General features: G+C 38.6%; 1 protein-coding gene across 6 annotated transcripts in view; it reads left to right on the top strand.

Moving 5' to 3' along the window:
• The window catches only part of RPS6KA3 (ribosomal protein S6 kinase A3), a 111,182-nt gene extending 93,483 nt beyond the window's left edge, over window positions 1–17,699 (top strand). For 5 of the 6 annotated variants that reach the window (XM_019666972.1, XM_019666980.1, XM_019666956.1 and 2 more), the window contains 6 exons: window positions 456–614; window positions 2,360–2,521; window positions 5,777–5,853; window positions 6,387–6,504; window positions 11,385–11,525; window positions 12,166–17,699. In XM_019666972.1, coding sequence (XP_019522517.1) covers window positions 456–614; window positions 2,360–2,521; window positions 5,777–5,853; window positions 6,387–6,504; window positions 11,385–11,525; window positions 12,166–12,288 — 780 coding nt within the window. In that variant the 3' untranslated portion in view covers window positions 12,289–17,699. The remainder of the gene's footprint in view (window positions 1–455; window positions 615–2,359; window positions 2,522–5,776; window positions 5,854–6,386; window positions 6,505–11,384; window positions 11,526–12,165) is intronic. The other variant, XM_019666937.1, reaches the window with a different exon arrangement.
• Window positions 17,700–19,155: the final 1,456 nt, after the last annotated feature.

The raw sequence follows: 19,155 nt of genomic DNA, 5'->3' as shown, positions 1-19,155 counted from the left end.
GGGCCAGTGAAGCAACATCCTCCACAACTAGATTGAAGAACAAAACGACAGCAACTTGTCTGTTCCCCTTCCCCAATTCCCCAGCACTGTTCCCATCCCTCCAATTCCCCAATAAAAAAATCTTTAAAAAAAAAAAAAGAGGAACAAACCCTAGGAGCAAAAGTTCAGTGCCCCTTCATACACCATGCCCATACCTACTTTGATTGCCATGAATTAAATTTCACAAAATGAAATTACAAGTTATTTTTCTGACGATCAGTCTCATCAATTCTTATTTTAATATTCTTATGTGTATAAAACCGTTTGCAAGTTTAATATCCTCCATTGGTTGTGGTAAGTAAAATTTTCCTTGAATATAAAAATGAGTTTTAATTTCTCTTTAATATGCTAAACTTTGTTCTGAGCACATATAAAGCTTTAAATAATTTTTCACATTTTGGTGTTCAATTTTATAGGTATATGATGATGGAAAATATGTGTATGTAGTAACAGAACTTATGAAAGGGGGTGAATTGCTGGATAAAATTCTTAGACAGAAATTTTTTTCTGAACGAGAGGCCAGCGCTGTCCTGTTTACTATAACCAAAACTGTTGAATATCTTCACGCACAAGGGGTAAGTCTTTTCAATATTTTATATAAAAAATACACACACACACACACACACACACACACACAAATACCTTTTTTCTTAATGTTTGAGCTAAAATTACAAAAGTACAAGTTACTTTATGCATGTAATGGAAAATAACTACTATTAGCTTAATTATCATACTATTCTTCCTCTATGTAAACTTCTCCCATTAAGCTTGAAGTGCTAATTTGAAATCCTAGCTTATTTATGTTAAATTCTTACGCTTCCCAAAAAAAAGTGAGTGAGATCTTCTGACCTGGAAGACATAGCGCCGTTTTTGCTAGGCCACTCGGTGCTCTTGAGAACTGGGCCCATTTCAAGTTTAGAAGCAAAACAGAGAATCATGGGTTGTATTCACTTATAAAAGGAAATCCTTCAAACGGATTAGGCCAAATAGTCACCTGGCTTCTCGCTGGTGGATGCTCTCTTCATTTCTTCCTGATACAGATTTTTTAGTAAATGGCAAAAAAAAAAAATCATGTTTTAAAAAGAAGAGAAGTCTGGGAGGGAAAGGAAGCAAAAGAGAAAATGGGGGGCAGCAAGGAGAAAAAGAACAGCAGAAGAGTGAAGAGGAATGGGAAGCAAGAAAAAGCAAAAGAGATTAAGGAGTTTATTTTCAATACATTGTTCTCCTTTTGTTTGTCTTCACCCCTAGAAGCTAACAGGTGGACTGTGTTGATTTAGTTCAAGAGCATCTTGACTTCTGCTGGTCAAGAGTCACTGAGGACTGTAGCTAGAAATTAGTAGAACTCGGTACTTACTGAAGAATTCATGACTGCAGTCATTTAGGTCTTCTGTGTTCTTGACCAGTTCCTCAGCAGTAGTAAGTTTTTTAAATGGCCTGGAGAAGTCACATTCTGGATGTTAGGAACTAAAACTGAGGTGACTGATCAGGATATAGACTCCGAATTTGATGATAGAAGAAACATGTAAGTCTAATAAGGAGTGTCAGAGAGGCTTATGATAAAAGAAGTATTCACACAGGTGATTAAAGGGGGAAAGTAATACACAACTCTAAAGGACCGGTATCTTTTTGTGTGTGACATTGTCCCTTGGATGTCAAATAGGTAATAGTTAAAGTCAGGATTTTTTTCCTTTTTCCTCCTAAACCCCAGGCCTGTTTCACTGAGCCTATCAGCATGTTTGTTGTGCACCTCCATTGTGCAGGCTGTTCCTTCTGCTTAGTATGACCATCCCCCACTGTTCTGCCTTGTTTGATCTGTTCTAAAGGTCTTAGATCAGATGCTAACCTCCTCTAGAGACCCTCCTTGACCTCCCAAGTCTTGCCGCATCTCTTCCCTGTTTATTCTCCCCGCTACCGTGTAAGCTCCTAGCATGTAAAGACAAGGATCTTATGGATCTTGTTCACCTTAGTATCTGCAGCTCCTTATGTAATACCCTGGCACATGAGAGGCAATCAATAAATATTGTTTAATGAATTGATAACTTGGAGACCGCTATTATTGTTATTTGCATTGCTCCTTAAACCACTTATTCAGTTGGTCGAAGAGGGGTAAGGTAAATACTATTCTTTCTTCTTCCTCTCTTTGCCCCAGTTCTGTGTTAGAGAGTTACACTTGCATTCAGCATTTTATAATGGTGGGGTAATTTAAAAGGTCAGTACTCACTATCTTGTTAAGTGCATTGCTCTGACAGTTTGTGAATAAAGTATTTTCTATAATGGAAATGTATTGTTAATGTACCCCCTTAATTTGTATTTCAATTAGGTGGTTCACAGAGACTTGAAACCTAGCAACATTCTTTATGTGGATGAGTCTGGCAATCCAGAGTCTATTCGAATTTGTGATTTTGGCTTTGCCAAACAGCTGAGAGCAGAAAACGGGCTCCTCATGACTCCTTGTTACACTGCAAATTTTGTTGCACCAGAGGTAATTGTGAAACAGTTTGCTTGTAGTATTTCAGTATATTTAAAACCTCATTTGCTGTGTTCAATATAGAATAGTTAATAGTTATTTAATTGAAGACTGAACAGATAATTAAAATAAAATGTCAGCCCTTTTTCTTCTGTTTGGTAGTTCACACTGTCATCAGCCCACTACCACCTGTACTCCTTTTCCTGTCCTGACTTCTGTCTTTCTGCGCAATCACACATCTGTATATGTCTCTTATCACTCATACTTTTGTGCTTGCAAGTGCATGGAATTAAATGGAAACTAGCTTATTCTCCGCCTTTCCGAATACCCTTCTAATTTCCTGGTTTTGTCACTATCTTTCTGTATTTCTGAGGCTAAAATGTCAAGGTCTCTTCTTTAGCTACCTAACTAGTTACCATCTCTGTTATCCCCTAAAACCAGTTGGTGGTTCTCGCGTTCACAGCGCTGCCATCCTAGCCCCTGCTTCCCTCGCCGCAGCCTAAGCACACCTTGCTCCCTCCGGTCATTCTGTGAGCATTCCACAAGAGAGCTACAAAGCTATTGAAGTCCTTTTCTTTTTTTGTTGTTGTTGTTTTATGGGGGTTTTTTTGTTTTAAGATTTTTATTGGGGAATTGGGGGAAGGGGAACAGACAAGTTGCTGTCGTTTTGTTCTTCAGTCTAGTTGTGGAGGATGTTGTTTCACTGTAGAGGGCAGCGTCACTGGCCCTCATATGTGGGATCCGAACCGGGGCCCTCTGGCATCCCAAGCCAGTTCTTAACCAACGCACCACTCAGCCGGCCCTTTTTTTGTTTTTTAGCTGAGCCGTCCTGCCACCTGTTGGCAGCTCAGTGACAGCTCAGCTCAGGCCGGGCATCGAAACGCTGTTGCTCAGAGCTCACACTCTTGAGCGCGCTCTTAACCAACTGAGCCACTCGGCCAGCCCTGAGGTCCTTTTCAAGCATTGCTTTCGTCAAGTTGCTTTTTTTCTTAAGAAATTGCAGTTCCCACCAAAAAAATCCACTGTTTTGCCCGCAAGATTTCTTGCCTTTTTATCACTGTAAAAAAAATGTAACTATGAGCAAGATAATAGAAAATAATGGTAAACCCTGATATAGGGCTTATGTGCCAGACACATGTATTAACTGATTTCACCCTCACAACATGTAACTTACATATAATAGTTCATTCTCATTATAACTATGTGAGCTGAGTACTTTTATTCACATTTTACAGGAAACCAGGTACACAGTGAGAAGTTACGTCATTTGCCTGCAGTCAAACCTAGATTTCAGCCCAGGCAGTCTTGCTGCAAAGTCTGTGCTTTTACCATGTGCTAGATTTTTCAAATGATAATACTTGGCAGTCTTAGGATAGCTGCATTATACAGTTGGATTTTCCCTCTTTATTTTCCAAACGTGTTGAAATTTTGTTACTTTTTAGATATAATATTTAGATATAATATTTGTATCTCTTCTCCCGGTGGTACTAGAACTGATGGGGGACAGATTTTTTGCTTGTTTGTCCACGTATCCACAGCCTCTGACACATATCGGTCCAAGCATGGTCACTTAATCGCGCCATCTCATTTTCCTCCTTAGTGCTTCCTGCTTTTTGAAATCATGATGTAACCATTCCTTGGCCCGTTGGATTGTTTTGTGCTTCAAAACCTGCCTCTAAATTCATCTTCTTCCGGAAGTCTTCCATGGCCCAACTCTCCTTAGACTTGACCTTTTTAACTCTTTGTCTCCTAGTCATCCAAGTTTAAACTTTGAAGTCCTGCTGAAATCCTCCCTATATCTACCATATCTCTACATCCAGTCTATTGCCAAATCCTGTCCATTCTGATTCCTAAGTATTTGAGATCCCTTTCCCCTTACCCAGTACATCCAATCTCAGAAAATACTTTCTGTTTTATTTTTATATCTGTTCTTCTTCATATCCTGCCTTAGTGCAGATTGCAGAGTCTTTTATTTAGTTTGCAACAAATTGCCTGCCATCCGGTGACCTTGTCTCCAGTCTCTCTTCTTGTCAGCATTTCCTCTATACCTTGCATTATCTTTCTGGTATACAGATCTACTTATTTTATGTCCCTGTTTAATACTTCAGTGACATCTGTTTGCCTACAGGGAAAAAATCTAAATTCCTTAGCAAGATGTTTATAAAAGCCCTTCAGTCTCTCATATCACCGTCCTGGAGATCTGACCACACAGAACTGTCACTAAGCATGCTCTGCTTTCTTGTCTCTGCCCTTTGGGTGTCCTCTGCCCTCCCACCTCCTCCCCCTGCCTCCTGAATTCTTACTTTTAGGCCCAATATAAACAGGCTGTCTCCTAGATTTCCGTCTCTCTCCTATCAAGAATGAATTGCTTCCTCATCTTTATACCCATAGCACTTTAGACATAATTTTGTTATAATACTTATCATGTTGAATTGTTAACTATATATATATGTTTCTTTCCCCTGCCAGATTCTGATTTTCTTAAGGAAACCAGAGTTGTTTTGTATTTGTCACAGTTCATGCCTGATTATAGTTGGTGATTCTTAAATGCTTGAGTGAATCAAATTATATACAATTTTGCACTATATCATTTGTACTAAGTTATATGTGTTCTTAAAAATATCATTTTGTGTAACCATTTCTGCAGCCCCATACAAAATGGAAATTCATTGAAATAAGAAACTTACCTTCAATTTGTTTTATAGTCCTCTGTGTACCATGGCAGCACTCAATAAATGTTAATTGCAATACCAAAATTTATTTATATATACGCACATATACATACACATGGTGCCAAAAAATGTATACACATTTTAAGAAAGGAAAAAACTATTAAAATTGTAATATTCAATGTATATCGATAACAAAAGATGAATACAAGTCACGTTTGACTTCTGCAATTATAAGAGGTGCTCAAAGTGGTTGCCATCAGTGTAATTTTAATACAGTTGTTTCCTTTCTTAAAATGTGTATAAATTGTTGGTTCTATATATACATTATATATATGTTACATATATGTAACATATATATATATATATATATATATATATATAATATATGTAACATATATATATATATATATATATATATATATGAATTGTTAGTCATAGAAAGTTCTAGAATAGGATTAATATATTACCTTGTTTGTTAATCATGTTCTCTTGAGGTTTTTCTTATGCATTGATTTAGGGGATATAATTCAGTTCCCACAGCCTATCTAAAGCTATAAATAAACAGCAGTGTGTTCATACTAGTTTTTACTTTTTCTAGGTTTTAAAACGACAAGGCTATGATGCTGCTTGTGATATATGGAGTCTTGGTGTCCTCCTCTATACAATGCTCACTGGGTAAGTGTGTACCATATGTTGTAATCATTTAGTCATCAATATTTTGTTTGTATTATCTAGGTTTATTTTTTTAATCTCTGTGTTGTACTATCTTTTCATGTTTTCTGATACAATCCTGTGTGTGTGTGTGTGTGTGTGTGTGTGTGTGTGTGTACCACACTTAAGCTATATCATTACTAATTTTCTATAATGTATTATTTATTTATGCCTTGAGGTCTTAAATTGATTTTTCCATACCTTTTTTGTACTCTCGTTATGTCATAAACATACATGATTTTAAGTATTTTATCTTACAGTGTGTCATATCTTAAAATATTTATATATTTGTGTATTAAGCCTAATTAATGTTTCATAACTTCTACCTTGATGTGGTGCTTTGTGGAGCTTCATGTTGTTGATATTTTTCACTTTATGATTTCAATAAAGTATTACATTAATTAAATTACTCAGAGTACTTTTGGACACTGCAAATAAAGATTACCAACCTAAAAAGAAATTTTATTCATTAACATTTTAATTTTATTATAAATTAGTTACACTCCATTTGCAAATGGCCCTGATGATACACCGGAGGAAATATTGGCACGCATAGGCAGCGGCAAATTCTCACTCAGTGGTGGTTACTGGAATTCTGTTTCAGACACCGCAAAGGTAAATATGGCTTTCTGTTGTTAAGTTTTTGAGAAAATAATTTTTCATAATCCTTGGTGAGAATAAATAAGTTAGAAACTTTTGTTTATAAAGTAATATTTTGAAGTGATACTACCAAATAACTTGAAATAAAAAATGGACCAATTAATTTGTTTCTTTCCCAGAAGGCATTGGTTTGACTTTATTATCTGTACATCTGAACTTCTTACTGAGGAATATGATGATTAATAATGGTGGTAGTCTTCATGATGTGTGTGTTTACTATGTGCCTCATGCTGCACTTTACCTAAATTATCCCATTTAATCCTCTTAACCCTGTAAAATAGAGGGTAGTACCCCCATTTCACAGAAGGAAATCAGAGCCCAGAATTTTAGTGTGAACTTGTCCATGGTTACACACCAGGTATGTGTGGGAGCTTCAAACTAAATAGCTGATTCCAAAGCCCTTGTTCCCTAGAATAACTATACCATGTCCTATTTTTGGTCCATGTTATAAAGAAAGGGGTATTATCTTTTTCACAATAAAAGGTAGGATAGTTTTATAGTGTCAGCTTGAAATTCATTTGAAAAGCCTTTCTCACTGGAAGATCTGCCATCCCCTGAATAGCACTGACTTGCTTTCCAACTCTACTTTAGTTTCACCCTATTCATAGAAAATTCTCTTTTAAAAAGAAGAGCAAAGTTTTCCACTTCAAAATAAGGAGAACATAAAGAAGATGAAGAAGATAGATACTAGTAAAAGTGCTGATTTTTCTTAGAGGTGGAAGCTTGAGTTGATGTGATTGCGTAAATAAATAGGGTATGTCAGAAATGTACCTATATAGATACTTTTGACAGAGATGGAGCCTCAGCTAACCAGTATAATGTCTGTGGAGATAATATTCGGTTTTATAACTTCACTTAAAATGAAATGTTAGTCTTTCCCTTTTCTTAACAATGAAGTTTCTTAAACCAGATAATTCATTTTTCTGGGTACTTGTTTCCTTTTTAATTCATGTGCTGAGCACCTATAATGCGCTTAATGAGTGAAGGCTCCAGGGATAAAAGATGTGACTCAGATAGAATTCCTGATCTCAGGGAGCTTACCATATAGTTGGGAAATGGCCAAAAATATAGTGTTAACAGTGCTATGTGTGCTGTTACAGTGAGTGGTACGTTTTCTGTGCTAAAGAAGTTCACAGGTGATGCTCGGTCAGAAAGATTTCAGGGAAAGCTTTCCAGAAGCAATGAAGGGATTTGCCAGGTGGCTTTGGGGAGCAGAAGGATGTTGTCCATCCCAGACTGAGGGAGGAGCACATGCTATTCATATTCATGATGCCACAGGAAGGGCAGAATGCCTCCAGGGGGCTAAAATGGTTTGATAGGACGAGTACAGGGTACACGTGAGACGGGAGCCAGTGAGCCCAGATTATGAAAGGCTTTATAGACCATTCTCAGGATTTGGGGTTCACTCTAGGTATTGGGGAGCTGTTGAAAAATATTGATCATTGTAGTAATCAGATTTTCCTTTTTCAAGTTCACTTCTGTGGAGCAGTAATTCTTAACCATGGAGCCTGCCACAAACTTTGTCATAATCAATTGGGAGGCATGTCAAGTAATGTTACTGTAATAAAGTATCAGAGCTTACACATTCCCTGCTTTTTTAATAAGTTAAAGCAAGTCGGGGTTATTTATCTAATTTCTATAAGTTCTTATTCACTTGCATTCCAGTATGCTTTTTTGCGTGAAAGAGAAACATAAGTGAGGAGGAGATACAAATAGAGCCCAAAAATTGCATTCAGGGCCGTCCGAGTGGCGCGTTGGTTAACAGCTGGCTTGGGACTCCAGCTCTGAGCAGCAGGGCCCCGGTTCGGATCCCACATGAGGGCCAGTGACCCTGCGCCCTCTACAGCTAAGATGGTGAACAACAGCTCAACCTGGAGCTGGGCTTTCGAGAGTCGCCGGCGATGGCGTAGGCTGCAGTGGGCTGCCGTGAGCTACCATGGGCAGCCGGCAGCTGGGGAGAGCTGCCGTGAGCCGCCGTGAGCAGCCGTCCAATGGCCAGCGAGCAACTGCCTCAGCCGGGAAGAGCGCAATGATAATACCAACATGGGCCAGTGAAGCAACGCCCTCCACAACTAGACTGAGGAACAAAAGGACAGCGACTTGTCTGTTCCCCTTCCCCGATTCCCCAATAAAATCTTTTTTTTAAAAATTGCATCCAACTCACAGCCTATCTTATAAATACCATGTTATTACTAATAACTTTTGCTAATTTGTCCAGCTAAGACTTTTGATTACAAGCATCATGTAATATAGTGAATACCCACAAAATTGGGATAGAGGACTCTATCAATCTGGTGCTCTATCAAGAGCAAGTTGCATATGTGAATGTCATCAGTCACATGGACCATATGTGTCATGTGTGGCTTTGAGAAGAACAGGACCATAGCTACCACTGACTGAGCACTTACATGCCAACGACTGTGGTAACACTTTTACCTACATTATTTCACTCAGCCTTCGCTGATCTAATAGGGCATTACTTGTAAGGTTTTGCAGTATTTTGGGTCGTGAAAGAGGAGGATCTGAACTAGAACAGTTGTAGTGGGAAATGAGCCAAATGGAAGAAAAATTTAGGAGGCAGAATAGACTCAGTGGTTTATTGGACAGAAGAAGCAAGGGAGAAGCAGATGTCAAGTGTGCAGTCCACATGTCCCCCTCGGGCAAATGAGTGGGTACTGGCATTCTTCGCCAAGATGTGGAATACAAAAGAAGTCATTTTGAGAGGAGTGATGATTGCAGATTTGGACATTATGAATTTGAACGCTTCTGTGATGTATAATTCAAGCTGTATGTCCATTAGGCAACTGGCTATATGGATGTAGATCTTAGTACACAAGTCTGGGGCGGACATTGAAGTTAGGAGTTTTCATCATCCATAGTAGCTAAAGCCCTGAGCATGAGTGAGTTTATCAGAGCCGACTGATAAGAGCAATGGAAGGAATTCAGGGAGCACCACTATTTAAAGAGGAAGACTTAGAAGGAGTAAGCCATTGAAGAGTAGTGGTTCGAAGTGACTTGGCCAAAAGTGCACTGGTTAACATACATATCTGATTAAAATTGTAATAGAGCTTGGTCGTGCCCCTGAGCAGCTTTGCAGCCTTTTATTCACTTGAAGCACAGTTGCCCACATTCAGAATATGGAAGGGGCGGTCCCTAATTGTTTTACTTTTATTTCTAATTCTGTTCAGTTCATGTTCTTAGCTGTTAATGAGAACTAAAAGTAAGAAACTGTAAATATCTAATAGCAGTGCTCGCTTCAGCAGCACATATACTAAAATTGGAACGATACAGAGAAGATTACCATGGCCCCTGCGCAAGGATGACACGCAAATTCGTGAAGCGTTCCATATTTTTTAAAAAAATATCTAATAGCAGAGGAGTACTTGGAATAACATCTCCCCAGTTCCCAATATCTAGGTAACTGCCAGGGTCTGTTGGTTCTTTCTCTTAAGTATCTCAATTCCATCCATGTTTCTCCATCTTTTATACCCACCCCCTCGAAGCTATCTTCTCTTGCCAGCCTCAAATTGGAGTCTCCAGGCTTACCCGCTCCAATCCATTTTCCTCCACACTTAGTGTAATCTCTCTAAAGTCCAAACCTGACCACATCACTCCTTTGCTTTAAATGATTTGTTGCCCCCAGAAAAGGTCCAAATGTGCTAATATGGCTTATAAGGGCCTTCACGGTCAAGTTCCTTTCTTACCTCTTCTACTTTATCTTCTGCCGTGTTCTCCTTGACAATTTGTGCTGCAGCCTCATTGCATTCCTTTCAGCTCCTTAACTGACATGTTCTCTGCTACCTGAGGGCTTTCCTCCAAACACACTCGGTTCTATCTCCCTGAAATGCTCTTTTCCCCTTCCCTTCTCCAATCCAGCTCCTGCTTATCCTTCAGGTCTCACACTCCTCTACAGAAGTCACTTCAAAAGCCACCCTACCCTGTCCAGGTCAGGTCTCTGTGTGTTTCTCCAGCTGCCCTCCTATTTATTCACCCCATCAGAGAACTTCCTATGTGCTTTGCTTTGTAATCTTAGCCTCTCCCTCAAGGGGCTGAAAGCTCCATCAGGTCACAGTTCATTTCTCTCTTGTTCACTGCTAAGTACCCAATGCCTAGCAGAATGCCTGGCCTTAATGGACATTTGGTAGATATATTTTAAATGAAAATTTAAAAAGTGGTACATGGCTTTTAGAAATCACAATCCTGTTATTTGGGAGGGTATAAAACTATGTAACAATTATATGGATCTATAGTCCATGTATAGGAGAGCAGTTGGGTAGATAGAAAGCCTTTGTCTCGGGAAGAATGGGATTCTGGGTGTTATTCATGTTCTTTTGCTTTTCTGTATTTCTCATTTTCCCATAATGCCCATGAGTTGCTTTTGAAGCAGGAAAAAAAATTAAAGTCTGTAATCTTGGGAGGGGCATTTAGAACCCTCCAATTAAGTTCCTGTTATTAGACAGTTCTGCTTTTCAGTATTACCAGCAGCACAAAAAGTCTTAAGTAGCTGAAAATTAGTTAAAAGTAAACCTACAAAAATGTGGAAACCTCAGAATATCTAAGGGGAAAAAAGAGCCAAAGTATTTAAAGATACGTGAACTGTGGTAAATTTACCCTTTATAATGCACCAAAATTACTATCACTCAGGAGAGAACAGAGACTTAGGTTTTTGCTTTTTTTTTAAACAAATTGTCATGCTGACCAAATTGCTTCGAGCCCAAAGATCTACCTACTGCCAGAAAAAAATAGTGTCATAGTAAGGAAGAATGTTCAGCAGTGTCAAGTGCTATAGAAAACAAGAAGAAAGGTTTAAGTTTGTGTTATTCTTCCCATTGCAGGACCTGGTGTCAAAGATGCTTCATGTGGACCCTCATCAGAGACTGACTGCTGCCCTTGTGCTCAGACACCCTTGGATAGTCCACTGGGACCAACTGCCACAATACCAACTGAACAGACAGGACGCACCACATCTGGTCAAGGTGAGCAGCTCATTCAGACCATATCCACGTGTCCCCCGGGAGAGACTGAGGCGCCCTTTCCATGCTACCACACCTTCTCCTCTCCCTCTCGGCCTGCATCCAGTTCTCCTGTGGGCTTCTCTCACAGTGGGTGATTTAGGAAAGAAAAAGGCAAGCCATGCCGATTATCGTCATAAATCTAGTTTACGAATGACTTCTTAATTTCTGAATTTATCAATCAGATAAGCTTATGGATTTCCTAACTTCTCGGCTCGCCATATTTTTCTTTCTTATACACAACCCAAAGCAGTTTAAGGTTGTCACCAGGGGCAAAACACAAGTTCCGAAAGAGCATGCCCGCTGCCTCTCATAGTCAAAGATGGCAAAGAAACAAAAGTTGAATAGTCCTGAGAAAAGTGAGGCTTGCTCATTATAAGGCCATCCCTGTTCTCTGTCACCCATAATTTCAACCTCCCACATTGGCCTCTTCAGTGTTAGTTAAATCAGAGGATTTGAGGAGTGCGGTTATTTTCATTAGGAGCCTAATACAATCTACCTAAATTTGCTAATGAAGAAGTTATCTGGGGAAATAAATCTTCATATTCTGCATGCGTGACTCCCCATTGTCATTTTTGTTTTGACTTTCCTTTCCTGTCTTCAGGGTGCCATGGCAGCTACATATTCTGCTTTAAACCGTAATCAGTCACCAGTTTTGGAACCAGTAGGCCGCTCTACTCTTGCTCAGCGGAGAGGTATTAAAAAAATCACCTCCACAGCCCTGTGAAGTGACCTCAGTGATATGTTTGGTACCATGATGTAAGCTGATAGCACAAGTTCTGGCGACAGGTAGCACATATCTGAGAGACACCTGCAAGCACACACTGTCCCAGCTGGTACCCATAATGCTGCTGCTCCTGCTGCTGCTCCCGCTTTCGTCTCTTCTCGCTTTAATGATTGTTAGCAAGTTAGATTTTCCTGGAGCTTTGATGAAATGAAAATGGAAAACGACGAAGATATATTCACTGAATCAATAAAAAGAAGAATGAACAGATGAATACCACCTAAAAATACACTGAATAAAGTACTCTACACCATATAGCATTATTTTTATAGGAAATACTTCATGTCCCTTAAATATTCTTTGTTAGTGATAGGGATGGACAGTTTATGTTAAGCACTTAGCTTAATCCGTTTCTATTAGCACTGTATTCCTTGTGCCATCCAACATTTTGTATGTTTTTGTAAACAGTTCATATACAGTACATTTCTGTACTGCTTTCTTTAATGTATACATGCCTTGTTTAACTTGGAATCTATTATTATTAATCAATTGACTATTAAATCTGGTTAAATAGTTCACCTGGATTAACAGTATTGTTGGACAGCCCTAAAAATGGCCAGATTGTGGAACAGCTGTTGAATGTAATCCTTCCAAAATGTACATATCTTTCCCCATGTCTGTTTCACTGGTTTGTTCGTTTGTTTGTTTCTTAAAGTCAGGTGCTCTGTCAGACTAACCTAGACAGCTGTGATAGTAAAGAACGTTATATGTGTATGGCATGACATCAAGAGTACACCTATGAAGTTAGTCCATATACTTTGCAACTCCCTAGGGTTCCTTTTTCTTTAAGTAAGGAAGTAGTTCTTGCACTTTTAATCTTAAATAGTATCCATACTTAGTATTGGCATATAATTTGGAATTTTGCCAATATACATCAACAGCCTTTCAGAGTCAGGGTGAAGAGATTGGCAAAGGAGAGTGTAGTTAACAGGTCATTCAAGTTCCATTGGATATTTTTCATGTTTAGAATGATCAAATTGCAGAATTTAGCATATGAACAACAGGATACCTGTATACACCTGTGAGAAAAGTATGCTTTTTTTTGGAAAAAAGGTAAATCATAATGAGTTCTATCCCATTACGATACTCTATATTAAACACTAACCTGAATGTAATAAAAGCCACAGGCCTCTATATGAAATTGGGTTTAAACTTTCTTGTTCTAGGGAATAAAACATTCTTGATCAAACAATACCTGTTCTAACCTGAAATCATAGCAAAGGTAGGCTAAGTGAATGTTCAGCATTGAGTGTTTTCCGAATTCCTCCTGATGATTATAGCCATGTAATGCTCCCTCTAACTTCAGAAATGATCATTTTTCATAATGGTCACTGGGTCTGCCTAGATTACAGTAGTCATTATCTACATCTAGTTTGGTAGCTTCCATAATTTTATTTGATTAAAGACATTTCTGTATCCAATATTACCTGTATCTTTGCCACGTTACCTAGCATACATCAATATGTAATATGAAAAACATAGGAGCAAGGAAAAAGTGATTTAACTTACCTCATCAAGAATGTGCCCAAACAGATCTTTCTTAGTCATATACTAAGCCATTTACATCGGAAATCTTTTGTCTTGCCAGAAGCTCTAAACCTTTCCCTGAGAGTACAGAGCCAAGAAAGTGTGATCTATCTAATTATCTTGGAAGCCACTTGTTATTTCTTAATTTCTCCCCTACATTTAAAGAGAAAGGGAAAATCTGTAACATTCCTTTTGCCTAAGTGGCACAAAATGATTACTGCATAGAAATCAAGTGTAAGTTTATCTTCTGAATAAAAAAATTTATAAGAGGAGAGATTTCAGAAGATAGAGAAAGTTTTTTTAAATTATTGAATATATGGATGCTAACTATTAAAAGCTGCTTTCCATTGCCTGGAGAGAAAGCGCCTCTCTCTCTCTCTCTCTCTCTCTCTCTCTNCTCTCTCTCTCTCTCTCTCTCTCTCTCTCTCTCTCTCTCTCTCTCTGTCTGTCTCTCTCTCTCTCTCTGTCTCTCTCTGTCTCTCTGTGTCTCTGTCTATTCAGTGTTTCAAACCACGGCCATTCCAAATTCTTGTGGCTTTTAAGATGTTAATGTAACTCTGGGCATATATTTTCAGATTTTTGACATGCTAGCCCATAATTGCTCATGTGTACCATCCATCATAGTCTTTAGAAGCAGAAGTAAATGTGTAAATTTTTATAAGTCATCTAGTCCAACTTTCTCATATTGCATGTGAAGAACCTGTGACCCAAAGCAAAAACTAGAATTCTTAACTTACCATTCAGTTTTTTTCCCCCCTCATAGCACCATGCTGCCTTCCCTTCATATTATTATCACCCAGGCAGGAGCTGAGTTGTTCAAAAACTACATATTTCTTGGGGCAGTCCTCTACTGGTATATGAAGGCCAAGTTTTTTGCTTTCAAAGATATTGCCTTCTTTGCCTAGTCCGGCTACCAGTTTTATTGGAGAAAAGTAAGTTATATGTTCAGAAAACTGAAGGCTTTCTGCCTAAAAAGCAGTTCATGAGCATAATTCGTTTTACCTGTGGTTGTGGTGTTCCTATTGCCTTTGACTTACAGCAGACAAACTTGGCCAACAATGTGCTCTAAATGTAGTGTTTGTGCCGGGCTAACCTTTCCATTCATTTCTCCAAGTTCAGTTCCTCCTGGCCCCTATAGTTGCGGTAGTGAGGCCCTTCTCCGGTTAGTGCTGCTGGTTACCAGGGCTGCTCCTAGGAGGTTTAGTTCAGTCTTAAAGATATTTCAATGTGAAAGAAGGAACTAAACTAAATATCAGGTCACTTTCACAAACCTCCTCTTAGCTTGTAATCCAAAACAACCCCCAGAATGGTAGATTACATTTAACATTGCCAATCACATACTGGAAAATAAGATTATACTACCATGTGTTTTGTATCTTTCCTTTCAAGTGATGATGTTAAAACTAAGGTAAGTTTTTTGTTGTTTTAATTTTTCATATAAATTATTTCCGTTCCTTTTAATTTGTAGAGATGTCTTCCATCTACATGCAATACACCCTTAACTTGAATAGATTTGATACGGATTCATTTATTCACAAGCAATCTCCCACAAGTCCAAAAATGTAGTATTTTTGACAACGCACAGAGTCGAGATGCTGTGAGGCTGATGTGTAGGAAAAGTCACTTAGTGAGTGAGTGGAGAGGGTGTGGTGTGTTTAGGGCAGAGATTCCACATTTCACATGTGGTGGGCTGCAAAGAGCAAGTTTGGGTCAACCATTTCCCATCCATTTTTAAGAAGTGGTTGCTGTTGGGGCCAGGGGACATCCTGGGAGGTAGGGCTGGCCTGGTAGCTGTGCCTTGCACCCTCTGCCCAGGAAAGATGTGAAGGGGGAGGGGGTGCAAAGGCTTCATGAATAGGCAGAATGGTTTGGGTAGGCAAGGGGCTAGGGCAGGTCCAGCCTGGGGTGAGAGCAGAAAAGCATTGAAGAGTTGGGGGCCTTGGTACAGATGGGCTTAATCACCATGGAAGCCAACAAGACACATCTCAACATGGCTTTGATAGTCTCTACTTGCTGGCCTTTATAAATGTCCTAAAATTTTTCCACTTGCTTTACTATGTTTTATAGAGAAAATCCTCTCTTATGGTAGTATCGAGCATTTGAAATTTATGAAGGCATTAGGACAGATATCTCAGGAATGTAAAGGGTCAGAAAAGGTCTGTTTTCTGTGATAAACAAATCCAGTGGGTTTCGTGGCTGACCCTTGGTGCTTAAACCAGGAGGTTCCGATCTAGTCCTAGAGTTCTGTCCCTCTGAAAGGTCCAACTCCATGTGACCAGCAAACTGGACGCATACTTTGAGCCTTATTTAATTCGCAGATAAGTTGACTTAACTCGGTATTTTTATTTCAATAAATGAAAATAGTCCTCTTTTCACCTCCAGATCGCTTACATTTTTCTGGTCTCCCCAAGTGACCACTGGTGGAGACCAATTAATGAAGGAATGAAATTCGCTTTCTTGGGACTGTGGTATTCTGCAGAGCCATGCTTAACCACTTTTTCTAGTGAAGAATCTACAGAATGATAATGCCTAAATATGGACGGCCAAGAAGAATTTGTATCTACAGTGTGCTTTATGTATTTTTGACACTGCTGTATTCTGTGTGATTGAGTGACTTGTAACTGGTTCCAATGTGACTGAGTGTTCTCAAAGAGTTCTAGTAACTAAGTTGACTTAATTTTCTTAAGCCTTGTATTACTATCAGTCTCACATTTACCACTCTGATTCCAGTCTTTTAACTGTTCATAACGGCATACCAAGGGTTGGGATAAGAGCCTACTTCCTACCTCTTAAGGCACTTTCCTCATTTTGCCATGTAACCTTGAAGTGCATGATAAGCTGTTTAAATGTCAATGACTTCTCCCAGAGCAACTAGCAAAGTATATGACATTGAATAGAGATTAGTGGAAAGGAAAATTTAGAGACTGAGTTCAGGGGTGCAAACCTCAAGAAAACCTCTTTAGAGCACATACCATTTGAGTACAATATATGTAAACATGTGAGAAGAGAGTTGCTATAATAGTCCTCTAAGTAGATTAGATCAATATCTAATGGAAGTGAAAATCTTTACTCCTATTATCACTATAGTACTGAATGAACTGTATACTGAGTTTTTGAAACAAGTATTTAAAGTAGAACTTTTAAATACAAATCAAGGGCATAAGGATAAAGGTTTTGGTTTGTGTTTCTCTAAGTGTAGTTTATCATCTAAAGCTTTGTGTTTTTTTTTTATTTTACAAAAGCTTCAAGGTATTGCCATTCCTTAGCATCCTTAATAATTATGGGTGATGAGTTTTTAAGTCTTAAAATTATGTACATGTGTTAGGTTTATCTTAACTCTTACCCTAAGAAGGTATACACCTAAGGGATGTAATTATTTTGCATTTTTGGCCATGGGTGGGAATGGGGTGGGCATCTACTTAAACAGTTTTTAAAAAAAATCACAAGTATTTTTCTACTATTATATATGATCTTACTTTATACTAGTTTCTCTCTAGTAAAGCATGCCAGAAGCCCAAGGTACCATATCATGAGTTCATATGTATTGTACCTTTTATTGGTGGTTCAATCGCATCAGATGCTTGGCACTGCTGCCATAATTATGAAATGCTTGTAAAGGATTAAATATCACTGAATACTTTAAATTGTTTTACTTAAGAGTCTAATCTGGAAGTTTTCAAATCATACTATTAATGTGTAATCTAAGCTCTTTCAGATGTATCCATGAATAATCCTGGAACAATATTGCTTGTATTCCTGTCACAGAACAGGTTTTGTAATCTTTAAAAGAAATGAAAATTTATATAATAAAGTTTCAAATAAATGCATGTATGTTCCTTTATCACATTATTTCAAGTACATGATGATCCTTCATATTGTCAAATTAGTCTATCCAAAGTATAAATTTATCAAACTGGATTGATAGAGCTTAAAACAGTAATTCTGAATTAATGAGACGTACAAAATAATTTTCCTATGCAAAGCTTTGGTTAGCCTCAGGTTTGTCAAATCAGACTCATATCAGTCATAGATCTTACCCAATACCAAACTTGATTAAATCATTCAAAGGATACAGGGTAATCACCAGACAAAGATGAGAATCTTTCCTTGGAGAAGTCCAAGATTGTCAGATTTAGCTCCAAATAACCTTTTTCTCCGTCATTATGGTACATTTTGGATTGAGTTAAAGGAGAAGTTTCTCTCTGAGCAATGTACTATGTAGACATGCTGTTTAAACAAGGAGTCATTTGGGTTTGCAACATCCTCTTTTTATGCCTCATTAATTACAAAATTGAAATGGTGAGCTCCTGTTCTCCAACCAACCATGCCTCATAAATCCATAAAATCCAGGTTTTACAATAAGCCATCTCTATAGACCAAGTGTATCTTGCTAAAAGCATTTTAGAGATAAGGACTTTTTCTTTCCTTTCTGCTCGTAAATATCATTAGCACGTTTAAAAGGAAATTTGAGGTCTATGATTCCTGGTAGGGAGGGAATGGGTTTTAGACCTGCAGTTAGCCCTTTCCTTCCCTGTTGACATTTTTAGTAGTTTTTTATTATGATGGTGTCTTAGTTTGCTAGTGCTACCACAACAAAATACCACAGACTCAGTAGCTTAACAGAAATTTATTTTCTCACAGTTCTAGAGTCAGGAAGTCCAAGATCAAGGTGCCAGCAGAGTTGGTTTCTTCTCAGGCCTCTCGCCTTCACTTGCGGATGGCCACCTTGCTGCCTCTTCATGCGGTCGTCCCAGCCCTGGTGTCTTCCTCTTCTTTTAAGGACACGTCATATTACATTAGGGCCCCAGCCTAACAGCCTTGTTCTAACTCAATTACCTCTTTAAAGACCTGAACTCCAAGGTCCTGGGGGTTAGGGCTTCAATATAGGAAATTGGAGGGAGATAAATTCAGCCCAAAACAGATGGTTTAGGGGCTATCCACTTGGATTAATTTCGGTATTCAGGTTAAGAGGAACAGCTTCAAGGTCTACTTGGCATTATATGGGAGCAACGTAAGAATGTTCCTCGATTTGTTTTCTATCCCTGTTGTAACAAATTACCACAGACTTGCTGGCTTAAAACAATGCATATTTATTATCTTTACAGTTCTGGAGATCAGAAGTCCAATAACGGTCTCACTGGGCTAAGACCAAGGTGTCGGCCAGGCAGCATTCCTTTCTGAGGGTTGTAGGGGAAAATTGTTTCCTTGCCTTTTCCAGTTTCTAAAGGCCACCTGCATTCCTTGCCTCATGGCCCCCTTCCTCCATTTTCAAAACCAGCAATG

This window comes from Hipposideros armiger, unplaced genomic scaffold (genome assembly GCF_001890085.2).
Source record: "Hipposideros armiger isolate ML-2016 unplaced genomic scaffold, ASM189008v1 scaffold_13, whole genome shotgun sequence".
Classification (NCBI taxonomy): domain Eukaryota; kingdom Metazoa; phylum Chordata; class Mammalia; order Chiroptera; family Hipposideridae; genus Hipposideros; species Hipposideros armiger.
This window is presented reverse-complemented; position numbering and strand designations above follow the sequence as displayed.